Genomic DNA, 14314 nt, shown 5'->3' with positions numbered 1-14314 from the left:
TATATGCATGCTGTGATGAAGATAAGAGTACCGGGTTTATAGTGTTCCTGATATGAAGATCTAGAAACCTCTCCAGTACTTTTAGAAAAAAGGGGACAGACTATTTTTAATCCAGTTGGACTTGTCCTCAAAGCACCATTCATTAAGAGACAAGCGAGTCTCTGAAGCTTCGTGCAAACAGTAATATAACCAGCCTGTGTGACCCTTTGTCACCAAACTAGGCAACCATACGTCATGATAGGACACATTATTGCCTGATATATTCCAAAATATCATCTTTGGTTTGAGGCCCGATTTTACAGGTTAAGTTAACAAGGCCAATTCGGTAGATTTGCTTTTGGAGTAAGCGATTTGAGTTTTGTAAAGACTTTTAGACAATTCTATACGAATATAGATATCTATGAGTCTTTTCAGAGTTTTCAGGAGGAAGGATGAGAGACTAATCGGTCTATACAATTTAGCGTCATCCATGGGTCTATTACTATTTTTTGGCATAATCTCCAAGATTTTGGCTTGTACTTCCAGCATTTGCTTGCAATAAAAAGGACCTTTATTGGATTGATAAGAACGTCTATACCATTCTGTATAAGTGCCGGGAAGATACCATCACTTTCTGGAAACTTAAAGGGACTTAAAGACTTAGCGTTAATTATGAGACCAGATAGGAACCTCAATCGTCTGTCTGGTTGTTTAGAGCTTATCGTGCACCTATCCACAGATGCATCACATAAGAGTTCTAGAGCTAGTTCGAGTTCATCAATATGACTGATTGAATTCATTAAATACTAGCTAAGGACAGTCTGAAGATATTCTAGCTGATGTGCTCACGTGGAGCTGGTAAATTTTCAAGTATAATCTGACTCGGCAGTTCAAATAAATTATGTTGATAGTCAGATAAGGACACCAATTAACCACATAATTGGAGATAAATTGGTTAGAAAGACTAAGGTCAAAGACCTATCTTTTAATAGCATTAATAAAAGTGGGTTCAGAACCATTGTTCAATATGCTGATGTTATTACTACTCAAGTATTCTAAAAGGATCTGCCCTCTTCTATTTATGTTAGTACTACCCCATAAGGTGTGGTGAGCATTTCCGTCACAATTAATTATAAATTGTAAATGATTAGATTTGCAGTAACTTACCAAGTTTGCGATTGCTTCAGGTTTCTCTGCATCGCCTGGAAAATATGCCGATGCTATCACGATCTCACGTGTTCCGCACTCAAAAATGGCCGACACCAAGTCCCTTAGGATGAAATCTGGAATTGGAATACAGTTAACATTTTTGTTTACTAATATAGCAGTTCTAGGTGACTCTATGTCATCTTACTCGATTGATGCTGAAGACCTCCTATGTTCCCACTGACTGTCCTTATTTTGCTCATTTCAGTTAGGTTTTTTATAAGAGTCTTCGACTCTTCGTGACCCTCTTTCTTTACGGGATTCTCTCGGAGTCGACCTACAGATATCGCATCGAGAGCCTCTGCACTTGGAGTCACAGTAGACATTGATATTGATCGTGGGACCATGTGCCCCACTTTCTGTCTCTCCGTTCTAGTAACCTGGAGTTTTTTGTGAAACCCTTTGTGTCACAGCCTGTTGCTCTGGCTGCCTCTCCATTGTTGTGTTGCTTGCTTTCAGAAGCAGCTTAATATGGCTGAAGCGGTATGCTATTCTGCTTCCACCCTGGACTAGTGTATTCCAGGATACATCGCCGACAGCTAAGACAATGTGGCACTTCCCAAGTGCTTGCATTTAGCCTGTTCTGGGTCTGAATTGTGGCTAGGACCTTGGTGGTTTCAAAGTCAAAACTGTGCTGAAAATATCCGCCTCACCAGATGTGTCTTTGGGAATTCTAATTCCTTAGCTACTTTAACGCCTTAGTTGCAATCGGTACCGCGGTCCGGTGAGTCTGCGTGCACCTGGTACGGTAGTCGTGTCAATTGCTGGCGCCCGGAAACGAACCTCAGCTGTCTGGTTTTCAGAGTTGCGTGCGAGTGTTTGAATAGTGGTCCTGCTACCTTCAAGGAAGGGGTTTAGGTCGGAGTGCAGGTGGGGCCTGTTGTTGTGAGTGTCCGTGGGCGGGGTGCGCCTCACGGCAGGCGTCACGGCATTTTTTCCAGACCCTTTTTGCCGTTTGATCATTATAACACACCACCATGAGCCATCCCGTGCGAGGGAAACTCAATAGGAATCTCAATGAGGCCTCCGAAAGCTGTGCAGTTTGTTCCCAGTTTAAGACACATTTAGCCAAATCAAAAGGAACAAACCCTAATTTGACCCCCTTGGCCTGACTTGCTACTTGACTGACAGAAGGTCTGCTCGACCTCTGGATCGAGGTGTTCTTCTTGGGTTTCTTACTAGCTGGCGTGACTATGTTGTCAGATAGAGCTCTTTTAGCTGGCGCTCTATGGGAGTTTAGAGACCATGTCTAGGGCCACATTCCTAGAGTATCCCTGGGTCATATAAGCCTAGAATCTCCTCTTCAGTTTTACAAAATCCTTTTGGTCCTGTCAACTGATCCCTTTTATGCTGACATTGAATATGGTAACCCCCGACTGGTCAGAACAGAGGCTAACTCCATCAATGTCAATTAAGGCAGCATCAGACACATCAGTTTCTGTACTACTAGTATCAGTGTACTATGGAAAAACAACATTTTCCACAGCGTTTACGTTTTCGCAGACATGCTGCCCGGCAGCAGCAGTATTTAATGCATCATCCCCTTTTATTAGTTCATTTATTGTATTCATAGGATATCCCAAGAGTGTTAGGGAAGTATAAGGTCACCTGGAATCCGCAGTTTGCTATTAAGATCGTCACTAACTTCGCGACCAAGTTTCTACAGAAATAGATATTCCACCGTAGATTAGGGGGTTGTTCGGCTCTCAATCATACATGCATACATACCACATCATATATTCTTAATTAAGACTTAGAGCTTGAAACAAAACAGAACCAAATTTTCATAGTTTCAGTCAAACCCAGAGTGTTTTCTTTCATTCCGCCAGTTGCCGGCGGCCTCAAAGAAGCAGAGATTTTCTACGAACAACTTCAGATAGATTGACTGACGAACTTAGTGAGTAGCACCTAAATCAAAAACCCACCTACTCCCCAAGACGCTTAGATGTTAAAGTAGCCATTCGGACCACGCAGTCAGCCCACATAACTACACAGAAGAACAGCAAACTACTACATAAGACAAACGCAATACTACGTAAACCATAGACTACATGGACAACACAAACTACCTTAAACCTAAAGGTAGATTTTAGTTGTACACCTCATACTAGAAACACGATGAATATTCCAGTCATCAGACAGGTGCCAGGTGACTGTGAATATCCATTAGTATAGTCCAAATTGTACCTAATCCCCTACACCACGTCAAGGTACATACCGCGTAGAGGTGAACAGTTACTTGACAGTCAAAAATTGATGTGTTTTGTTTTTCTTATAGATTTCGTTTATTTTACAACAAACTACTGAATTTTTTTTTATATTTACATTCTTAATATAATAATTATTGAAGCCGTTAGCTTATTTGTTTTGACTAACAAAGATAAATATATTGTGCCATATTGGTTACGTGTGTACTGGTCAACATTATTACTTCACAAAGTATCGCATATTGGCGATAAAATACTTTTGATATTGTAGTTACTCCAACAAGTTACGGCTAATTTATATATAGAGTGTCAACACCTTACAGACCATTTTTTAATTGCACTGCTGACTTTTGTAGACCACTTCACTATAAAAGCATTAAATAAACGCACGTCTGTTTCAGATAAATGGGTATGAGTTCAGACAAGTAACAATTTTAGAGTTCGACTGTAATATTTTCGAAAATATTTGTGTAAACTGCACTCTCGTATTAAGTCGGTTCGTAATCAATTAAATATTTAGGTTAATGAGTTAGTGCCCGTTCATTTTACCGAAAGAATAGATAGCTCGCAGAGTATAGCTATCATGCCAAGTGAAATATTAAGGAGTATAAAGTTTAGATTAGAATATGTGCTCGGAAAAGTAAATAGATAGGCGAAGTTATAGCGGATTTAAGCAAAAATTATCGATTGTTGTGATTATGTGAATGGCGATATGTTATTATAAAACTGTTTGGAAAGTGGTTATATCCGAACCTTATTTGAAACAGTTCTTCTTCTTGTTTCATGTTAGTTTTTCATGTGTAGGGATGACAAGCGGATGTCTGAAAAATCGAATAGGGTTGTCATAATCGTAAGGTTGTTTTTACGCTATCCATGCAGGAACATGTATGTAACATGTTCAGAAAGTAAATAAGGTGTCTGGGAACTTTGAAAGGTATTTGATGATTTTGCAAATATCACGCATTTATACTCTTCACTCTAACCTACCGATATACCCGTTTCCATTAAAAGAATCATACTTCCATTCTTCCATTGTAAATATGTAAGTACTTTCTTATGGTGATAGCTACAATTTTTGGACTTCGGTACTTTAATTGCTGTTTATTTTTAAAATAAAAAGTAAACTCAAAATATGTCTTTATACATGTATCAAGCGGGGCGCTTACTTCTTAATTAATAAAAATAGTGAAGTATCACTACACCAGCTGTCTACAGTAGCTGAAAATGTCAAATTTAAAGTTCAGTTAATACATACAATGACGATTTTTAATTAAAAATATTTTTTGTATACAAAAATAATAATATGCAATAAAATTTAATTTTTTTTTTGTATTATCTCTTACATTTAATAATTTCGAATGAAAAAACTGAAAAAAGTACTAAATTATGTTAAACAAAATTATTGGCACCTTATGCAAAAATTAAAAAACAAATTTTAAAAAAATATTTACGGTTTAAAATAATTATTTAGTCAAAACAAAGAGTTTCTGGCCCAATATTTTGCCATTCTTTGAACAGTGTCACCTTCAGTTCTGCCTTTATTGTTTTAGTATGTTTTACGTGATACGCGAGCCACATACGCACATCATGCCGTACATTTCAGATCATGGTCATATTGGAAGCTAAACGTGACTGGTAAACTTAAGATTTCAGACCTTTGACGTTTCTCTAGAGGATGTTTATATAAAATTTTTTGTCCATAATTCCCTTAATAAATTCCAATGCGTTGACATCTGTAGCGGACATACACCTACATGGAACCACAATGTTTCACAGACATATTAGGATTACTTTTTTTGCAGTTCAGTATTTGGTTTTCTTCAAGTGGTTTGATAGTTATAAGATAGAACGATCTTAAATTTTTTTAACCAAGAATAGTATAACCGAAAAGTTTTCGGGAAATTTTAAATAAAACGCAAAATTCTTAACCTTCATCAATATTTATTTTATCTCCTTCAAAATATGCTCCATTAGAAGCGATACACAAATGCCAACGTTTCTTCCAATCATCAAAACATTTTTTATAGGCGCTTTCCGGTATGGCTTTGAGTTCCCTCTGCGAATTCTGTTTTACGTCTTCTATGGATTCAAAACGCGTTCCTCTGAGTGGTAATTTGAGGTTGGGAAACAGGAAAAAGTCACACGGTGCAAGATCAGGTGAATACGGTGGCTGTTCGATGGTATTTATTGAATGTTTGGCCTTAAAATCGTTGATAATGTTGAACAAATTGAGGTGAATCGGAACAAGCCGGGCGTTGACACGTCGCATACACAAATTGTCCACCAAAATCAAACGAGCCATCTCACGACCGATGCCTAGCTCTCGTGCTATCTCTCTAACACTCACATGAGGATTTTTGAACACGATTTCCTTTGCCTTTTCAATGTTTTCGTCGGTGGTAGAGGTCGAAGGTCGTCCAGAACGCGGCATGTCTTCGACGGTCGTACGACAGTCCTGAAAGGCTTTGTACCACTCATAAACTTGAGTTTTCGATAAAACTGATTCCCCATAAGCCTTTTGTAGCATTCGCAACGATTCTGCACACGAAATTTCGTTCGAAAAACAAAATTTGATGCAAACTCTTTGTTCAATATTTTTTTCCATTGTTTTTTTCGCAACGCACTACTGAGGTGAACTGGTTTCAACAGCTGCCGTAAACGAACTGTCTGACAGATCGCGCTCATTTTTGGCATAGTAATTAAGGACAGTGCTGCCAAACTACATAAACTTAAAATATCGAAAAATATACAGCGCGCGAATTTTAAATGAGAATTTCCGAAAACCTTTCGGTCACAATGTATTATCCCAAAAGTCGAAAGGAGCTTAAGTACTCCTTTGCATAGGCTAAATGCTTCTGGTGATTGACCTGTAAAATAACCGGTTTTCATCTAGCAACACGCCACCTGTAATTTGTTTCAAGCAGTAGACTCCTGACCATTAGGCGATGAATATCCTCGCTAAACTCTCGGTTAACTTCAGCGGCGATCAGATTTTAACCTTTATTATTTTGTTGCGTTTACAGTCGCTCAAAGCTTTAGGTCGGTCCGTGTGCTTTGCATTTTAGAATGATGTCTCCCTCTTGGAACGGTGTACAATGCTCCGATTGATGTAGTGGCTTCTAAACATCATTTCCCCAATATCGGCATAAGATTTACCTTGATTGTGCAAATAAAGAATTATTTTCTGCTGAGATTCGGCAGTTGAGTGAGATAATCAGGCCTATTCTGAATACTCTCAGGGAACAAAACTCCCTATTCCCACGCTGTTCCCAAACACACAACTCCCTTATTCTGAATTGCTTGGGAGACAGCAGTTTTGGGAACAACAACAGTTTCAAATTTGCTTTGTTAAATTTTGGCAACCATGCCACTTTTTAATGACGAAAAGTGCGAAAATGAGCAAAACAAAGAAAAGAGTTGCGTATCATATGTTGATTTAAATGTAAAAATTGCATTATTTGTTCGCTGCACAAATTATCGGAAATAAATATAAGTTATTTTATGAGTAAATAATAAATAATAAAATAATAAATAATAAAAAATAAATTACAAAACAAAAAATTTTAAAAAAGTTTTCAAAAATGCATTCAATTACATTTCAAGTTTTAGCGGAGGATTTTACTTAAGAAGGGGAAGAAATTTTGCAACAGAGGATCAATCGGAGAAACTTGCGAGACGCTGCAAATCCACTTGAGCTGCCTAATTTCTTGTAAGTACAAATGTAAATTTAATTTGGTTTTAAAATAAACGTTTTTTTCATTATAGATTTCAAAAATATTACAGAGTAATAAACCAGCATTTATTTACCTGTTAGAGGAACTTAATGAGGAACTACAACCAGCAAAGAAGCAGTTTGCAGTTGTTCCAATTGTGAAATTGAGCGGTTGTTTGCATTTCTTTGCTGAAGGAGCTTATCAGACATCAGACATTAAATATCACATTTAAATATATTCGAAAAATTTATTATTATTGGTTACTTAAATGTTAAATTTGACTCCTTTCTAAATTTTTAACTGTTTTTTAACTAATTAAAAAACAACCTTACGCTATGATAGCAATTCTTCAATGTCTTTATTTTCAAACATTCACTGCTTTTATACAAAATTTGCGTAAATTATAATTTACTTTTTTTATATAATTAGGATAGAAATGTCCTTCATGCTTCAATTAATGAACTAATAATAGTTTATGATTGTGCAGATGTTACAATAAAAAAGAAGCAATGTTTTACCTGCACAGAATTGCAAAAGTTTATTTTAACTTATTCTTGAAATCCCATTCATTTCAGAATTTGGTTTCCTTTTATTTTTCTATTGTTCTAAAAACAATAGTTAACACTTTAATTAGTGGATAAAACCCGTCTGAATAAAATAAATAAATAAAAATTTAAATATTTTAAATTTGTTATACTTTTATTAAAATAATAATTTTAATAAAATATATTAAATGAAAATTTAAAATATATTTAGAAAACAAATCAACTCTTGTGGATAAATAAAAAAATAAAACTTTGAAAATATTAAATTTATTGTAATAATTATATTATTATTAAAATATATTCAAAATTCGGATCATTTTCAGTTACTTTTATATTAAATTAAACCATTTTTAATACTTTTTTAACTTGTCTCTCCAACAATTTGCTTGGGAAAGAATTTGTGCAAAATTGGAGAAAAACTCCCATTCCCATGCGATTCAGAATAGCAAAATTGGGAACAGGGAACTAAACTCCCATTCCCAAATTATTCAGAATAGCAAACTTGGGAACAGGGAACAAACTCCCATTCCCATGCGATTCAGAATAGGCCTGAATATATGTAAGATTTAAACGGAATTAAAACCAACAAATTATTGAATATGTTATACAGGTTGTTGAAGAAAACAGGAATGTCTCAGTGTTTATGCGAAACGATTTTTATGAACCTTTTTGACTTAATCCAACAGTTGGTAACGAAAAATAATATACATAACTGTAATGCGGGTTATTTATATTTTCCAAAATCAATAATACACACAGAGGACAACGTTTTTCAGCAAATTATAACATAAAACTGATATCGCAAAGCGAATTCAAGACCATACCTATAAAGATATTTAACCAAATAATATCAAAGGGTCTATATTTTAAAATATATTGAAAATACATTAACGACAGAATACTTTTTGAAAAAATTATATACATTTATGAAAAAATATATACAAATTACAATCAAATCTTACTGATTCGTTGATTCTGAGCTTTACATTTGGCAGGACCCGAGTTCTATTCCTGGTACTTGCAGTCTCAAAAAATTATTTACGAATAATTAAATAGAAGAATTATTTCCAAGACCACTGATGGGTATTTGGCAATACTCAAAACAGCTGTATGGTCAGCCAAAAATTCAATTAATTAAAATAATATAAAAAAAATAAAATTTTTGTTGTTGTAGTTCAATACTTTATCTTTATCTAATCTTACTGAATTTTTAATTTATACAAAAATGAACTCTAAAACAGCAAAGAAACATTACTTCAGTTAATAATAATAAACTTGCTTCACTTACAGTAGCAAAACCATTCGTTTATTTATATAGTTATTACGAATTAAAAAACATATTTAAAGAAATAGTTATTTGTTACAATTAATTTCATACAATTTCATCTGTCAGAAACTGAAAAATATGCAAAATTTGCCAAAATTGAAACACGGATAATTTATAAAATTGGTTTCCTGATAATCTAACACATATATTTACATTTTTTTCGTAAGTTTATGTCTGTGAAACTATTTATAATAAAGATTTAACTATCTTAATAATAAAATGTACTACTAAAATATCATTGGTGAATTATTTTTTAATTACTCGAACGAATAATTATATAAGAGATAAGTAATTCAATAATAGGTTTAAAAAATATTTGATATGTAAAATTATGAACCGAACAAAATTGTTGTTTAAAGAGCTAGGGCTGAAATTTAAATAAAAGCTGAATCTGCTACGAATTCAAAATTTTTATTCCAATACATGTTTTTAAAACGTAATCTGTATTTATTTTGCTTTCTGATTCCATTTCCAGTTATGACTATTTTGTTGTAACATATTTGTAAATTAATACATGGAATTAATGTTTATTTAGTGATGCTGACTTATATTTAGACCTTGCATAATATAAATTAATACATACATCAATACATCATAAATAATATATTTTTTAATCTGTAGGAAATCCTAATTAAAGTATTTATAAAAGAACAAAACTACAAATTCTCGATATTTTCCATTTTAATTTTCGTAGTTATAAGCAAATAAAAATTATTAGAAATTTTATTTAAAGAAAAAAAACCTTTTTAAAAATCATGGTTTCGTGAAACATTATTTGCATAAAAATCGAATGCACCAAAACGCTTATCATACTTACATTTATAATTGTGTGAAATAATCTGATCCCTACTATTAGTAAAACTCGGTTAGTCGAACGAGATTGGTATTTTTAAATTTAAGTTTCTGGTTTCAATATAAATACATCCTCAAATAAAAAAAATAAAGAACACTACAAAATATATATAGAGATATTAACATCATTTCAAATATCCATAGGTAAAAAATATAGGTAAATTTTTAATATTCTTTGTAAGTCAAATAACACAAATGAAAATATATTTATATAGGTATGTATAAAACATCATATGTATTTTGTGTCTAATTGTTAACTGTTAAATCAAAAATATTTCGGAAACAAATTCTTTGGCTTTATTATAAAGTCGGACTTATAAATAAAAATTAAAATAAAATAATACATATAGACAAATAAACACCAAATAAATAAGTTATAATATATATAACTTATTTATGTTAATAAAAAATAAGTTATTATAAACACATTAAAATAAACAAATACAAATAACAAATAAATAAATACATAAAAATAAATAAACAAAAGAAATATGTTTTAGTAAAACATTAAAAAAAATAAAAATAATAAATCAAATAAAAAATTAAATACGTAAAAAATATGAAGCGATAAATATCAAACAAAAATAACATATATATTTTTTTTCATAAATTTTAAACGAATAAAACGATACTGATAACGAAATGTAAAAATGTAATTGTTTACCTTTACAGACATGTTTACGTTATTTTATAATTAATACATTTTTTTAAAAATTAAAAGATATCAGAATCATTTTATAATACTTAGACTATGGTAATGCTTGGCTATAGTTTCGTTATAAAATATGTATCATGAATTTAAATATAGTCTTAATTAATAATATTACCGTTTTTTTTTAAGAGATTTATTTAATTTGCGACGTTTAATTATCATATCATATAACGCTTCTAGACCCTCTTGCAAACCCTCTCCTGTAATTGCACATGCTGGTTGTATGTACCATCCTTTAAACTGAATCGTATTAACTTTATTTGCTGCTGTAAAATCTACTACTTTTGTGTTAGGACTGGTAACAATGGTGGATGCTGGTATGGTTATATCGGTGCTTTTGTCATTTAATTGACTAAAATCCAAATCCATATCTGATATATTTGAAAGAGTAATATGCGTTTGCGATAACGTGTTTACGCCCACTGATGGGGCCAAATTATCATTTGTTAAGCTGCGACTGCTTAGTGCCACAGACGAAACACTAAATGACTTAATATGCTGAGATGTCGGAGTAAGACTTCTTCCGTACAATGAACTTGTCGTACCAGTATTGCTTGTACTACTACAGCTCACGATATTTCCAGTAGATGAAGACCCCGTATTTTTTGTTGACAAATTAATAACTGGATATAGAAGTTCTTGTAACCCTAGTAGTTTTTCTAGCTCTTTGGGATCCCTTGCGCCAGGCAAATCTTGCTTATTTGCTAATATCAATACAGGTACACCCTGTAAAATAAATTTGTGAGTAAATAAGTATTTAAATATTCTAGTCTTTGATTTAATTTTACAGCATAGATTTGTAAAACAAAAATTTTTTTAAATCAAATCAGTATTTTTAGTTTATTAATTGGTACTGGTCAAGCTAGCACAATAGTTTCAATTTAGCACATCTACCGCATTAGTAATAAAGAGTTAAAATATATTACTAACGCTTTATGCCAACTGTAGACTCGGAAATGTATTAAAGAAGCCAAACTACAACAAACGCATAATTATATCTGCACTTTCAAATCCTGCTGCACCAAATGAAATTAATATTTGCTATTGACCCAAACGAGGATGTTATTTACGAAAACGTTTGTTGATTGTCACCACTGAGTATTAATTTGTATGTGGATTCTGCTCATCTGTGCTTATTTATGACAGTTTTTATATGCATATTCGTATTAAGTATACAGAAAATTTTTAAAGTTCAATAGTAAATGGCGTTACAAAATCTATGCAAAAATTATTATTACTTTTAAGGCTGTAAACAAATCCAATAATGGACTGTGCCAAATGAGAAAATGTAACTAGCGTATCAATCGCTACGTTATATACTGAAGCATATTCGAACATATATTATACATGCAAACATTTTTTAGGGATAATACTTAAAATTTTACGAATTTTCTCTTAAATCTCTATATATAATATACTTGATTATCTGGACATTTTGCAGTACGCATCAACTCCATTTTTGCTTCTTCCATGCGCTCCACATCGACTGAATCAACAACGAAGAGTATGCCATCTGTACACCGTGTATAACTTCGCCAAAGCGGTCTTAGTTTTTCCTGACCACCTACGTCCCACACGAGAAATTGAACACCTTTTGCCTTACCGTATGTGCCTTGGACCTGCGAAAAATTCCAAATGAATATTATATATCATTACGAGTGCACCATAAATACCTTTTCACAATTAAATCCAATTGTAGGCACGGTATTTAAGTATTGATCAAATTTGAGTCTGTACAAAGCAGTAGTCTTCCCAGCAGAGTCCAAGCCAAGCATGACAACATGAAAAGTACCCTGTAAATTAGGAATTAATAATACTATAGTAATCAGATAAATTGATTCGATACCTGTGTTGGCAATGCATCTAATATGTTTCCACTTTTACCCATCGATACGCCCATATTTAAAAATTTTAGTACATAAAGCAGAATTTCTGAAAGTTCATGAAACTACGTCATATACCGACATATTTGAACAGTCTTCTGGAATACAAATGACAACAACACGACATTAAATTTAATTTATATAAGAAACCACTACTACTATATAGTAGCATATATGTTCATAACAGAAAATCAAAACTGTATATATAGTGAGAAAAATACCATCGGTAATGTAATTCTAAATAGTCTCCCTGCACTTAATACCTAATATTTACTTTACTTTGATAACTATTTGAGAACCAATTCATCTACTAAAATATTGTTTGCTAAGCTTAGTAAAATAATTAAAGGAAAACTTTATAATTACACGTAGACATAAATAATGTTAAGGTAAATCACATTAAATTTTTTTACATATATATTATTACTTTATCAAACTGGAAATTTTAATTTGTTCTAAACTAAGTACATGAAGATTTTATCTTAATAGTAATACAAAGAACTATATTTCTTTCCTTCTTTGTACCTGTAACATCCACATATCAGTCGATATCGGTGAAATTACACTTCTTATATCGTTTTTCACAATCTAAAATAATTTGTTCTAATACATAAACAATTACAATGAATTTTTCCAAAAAACGCTTTCATTTATACTATTGCAATTTAAAAATACTCATATCAGTCTGTGATTCTAAATTCGTACACAACATAAATCGACCATTAAAATCAATTTTAGTTGTAATGTTTTATACAACTGCTGGGCTTGTATTTCATTTAAATATGTATTCATACACTTACAAGCATGTTTGATGCCTGTATCAAAATCAACCAATAAGCACCACATAATTATGTTATATGCCTTGTGTTCTTTTTAATAAAGAGCTTTTCTCGCAAGTACGGCAAAAAACAGTAAGTTGCTGACCTTTAATGGTTGCAATCTACGCAAAACAACAACACAAAGTTAATTTGTTTTACTATATTAAATATAAATTTAAAATTTATAAATTCTGAAACAAAGAAATTGAAATATAATCACAACACTTTGAATATTTTGGTCACAATCTATAAATTTATTGTGACGAGCTGGTGAGACTGACCATACCTCAGCAAATAAGCAACGCCTGCAAGAAAGGGTCTACCTTGCCCAGTATAGCTATACTGGCCAACCACATCTGCCAGTAAAAAACATACATTACCAACGCAATAAGTGAACTATTGAATATTTGCAACGAATATTGCAATCATATGTGAAGAATTATATGTAAATATAAATTCAAACAAAATTCATAAATTTCATAAATTTGAAAATTGGAAAAAAAGAAATATTTCAAGGTTTTATTTTGAAATTTTCAACATTATCATTATTCCTTTCAATTTTGTGTTCAATATAATTTTCAATTTATGTTATTAATTTATTTTTATACAAAATGTAATTTGCTTGCATTATGTTATATTTGCTATTTGTCAAAACGTAACACTTGACAGATTACAACAGTGAAGCCAATGCCTCGCGTAACCAATATAGGCTAGCATGCATTTTTTGTCATACTTGCGAGCCACTGAAAATGCCTATTATTGTTTACTACACAACAAAAAATATATATCAAAAATAAGCTTTTAATAAATTTTAAAAGTTATGATAATTTGTTTCAATGCTTAATTACTAATGCTATTAAAATTCTAAAAGAAAAAATTACGATTAATAGTGTTAAAACAGGATATATAAACAAAAAGAAAGAGCGATTTCCGAACAAAACATTCTTAGTAAAGAATAGTGGCTTCGGAAATCGCAAAATCTGTAGGAAGTATCTTACTTAGCTAAAGCTGGCACTCATTGACTTGGTTACAAAATTTGTCAAAACTCTTGCAAAAAGGATAATACGGCATT

General features: G+C 32.2%; 1 protein-coding gene across 3 annotated transcripts; it reads right to left on the bottom strand.

The window, feature by feature from the left end:
* Positions 1-10473: 10473 nt before the first annotated feature.
* On the bottom strand, positions 10474-13159 carry LOC119677734 (ADP-ribosylation factor-like protein 4A). 3 transcript variants are annotated; one of them, XM_038089196.1, is made up of 5 exons: positions 12950-13159; positions 12388-12522; positions 12215-12334; positions 11960-12160; positions 10474-11267 (listed from the first exon to the last, which is right to left on the bottom strand). In XM_038089196.1, the coding sequence occupies exons 2-5, from the start codon at positions 12439-12441 to the stop codon at positions 10653-10655; spliced, it is 990 nt and encodes a 329-aa protein (XP_037945124.1). In that variant the 5' UTR covers positions 12442-12522; positions 12950-13159; the 3' UTR covers positions 10474-10652. The 3 variants fall into 3 exon arrangements, with proteins under 3 accessions (XP_037945124.1, XP_037945122.1, XP_037945123.1); XM_038089194.1 differs by having other exon boundaries at positions 10653-11267; positions 12388-12519; positions 12950-13154; XM_038089195.1 differs by lacking the exon at positions 12950-13159 and adding an exon at positions 12646-12664 and having other exon boundaries at positions 10653-11267.
* Between the last annotated feature and the right edge of the window lie 1155 nt (positions 13160-14314).

Source organism: Teleopsis dalmanni, chromosome 2 (genome assembly GCF_002237135.1).
Source record: "Teleopsis dalmanni isolate 2A chromosome 2, ASM223713v2, whole genome shotgun sequence".
Classification (NCBI taxonomy): Eukaryota; Metazoa; Arthropoda; class Insecta; order Diptera; family Diopsidae; genus Teleopsis; species Teleopsis dalmanni.
Note: the sequence above shows the minus strand (reverse complement) of the source record. Positions and strands in the feature narration are given on the sequence as shown.

Excerpts from the sequence above, each read along its gene's own strand:
- LOC119677734 (XM_038089196.1), bottom strand. The coding sequence starts at position 12,441 with ATGGGCGTATCGATGGGTAAAAGTGGAAACATATTAGATGCATTGCCA. Across the intron at positions 12,335-12,387 it reads TAGATGCATTGCCAACACAG|GGTACTTTTCATGTTGTCAT; the intron begins GTATCGAATCAA and ends CCTAATTTACAG. Across the intron at positions 11,268-11,959 it reads CAAAATGTCCAGATAATCAA|GGTGTACCTGTATTGATATT; the intron begins GTATATTATATA and ends TTTATTTTACAG.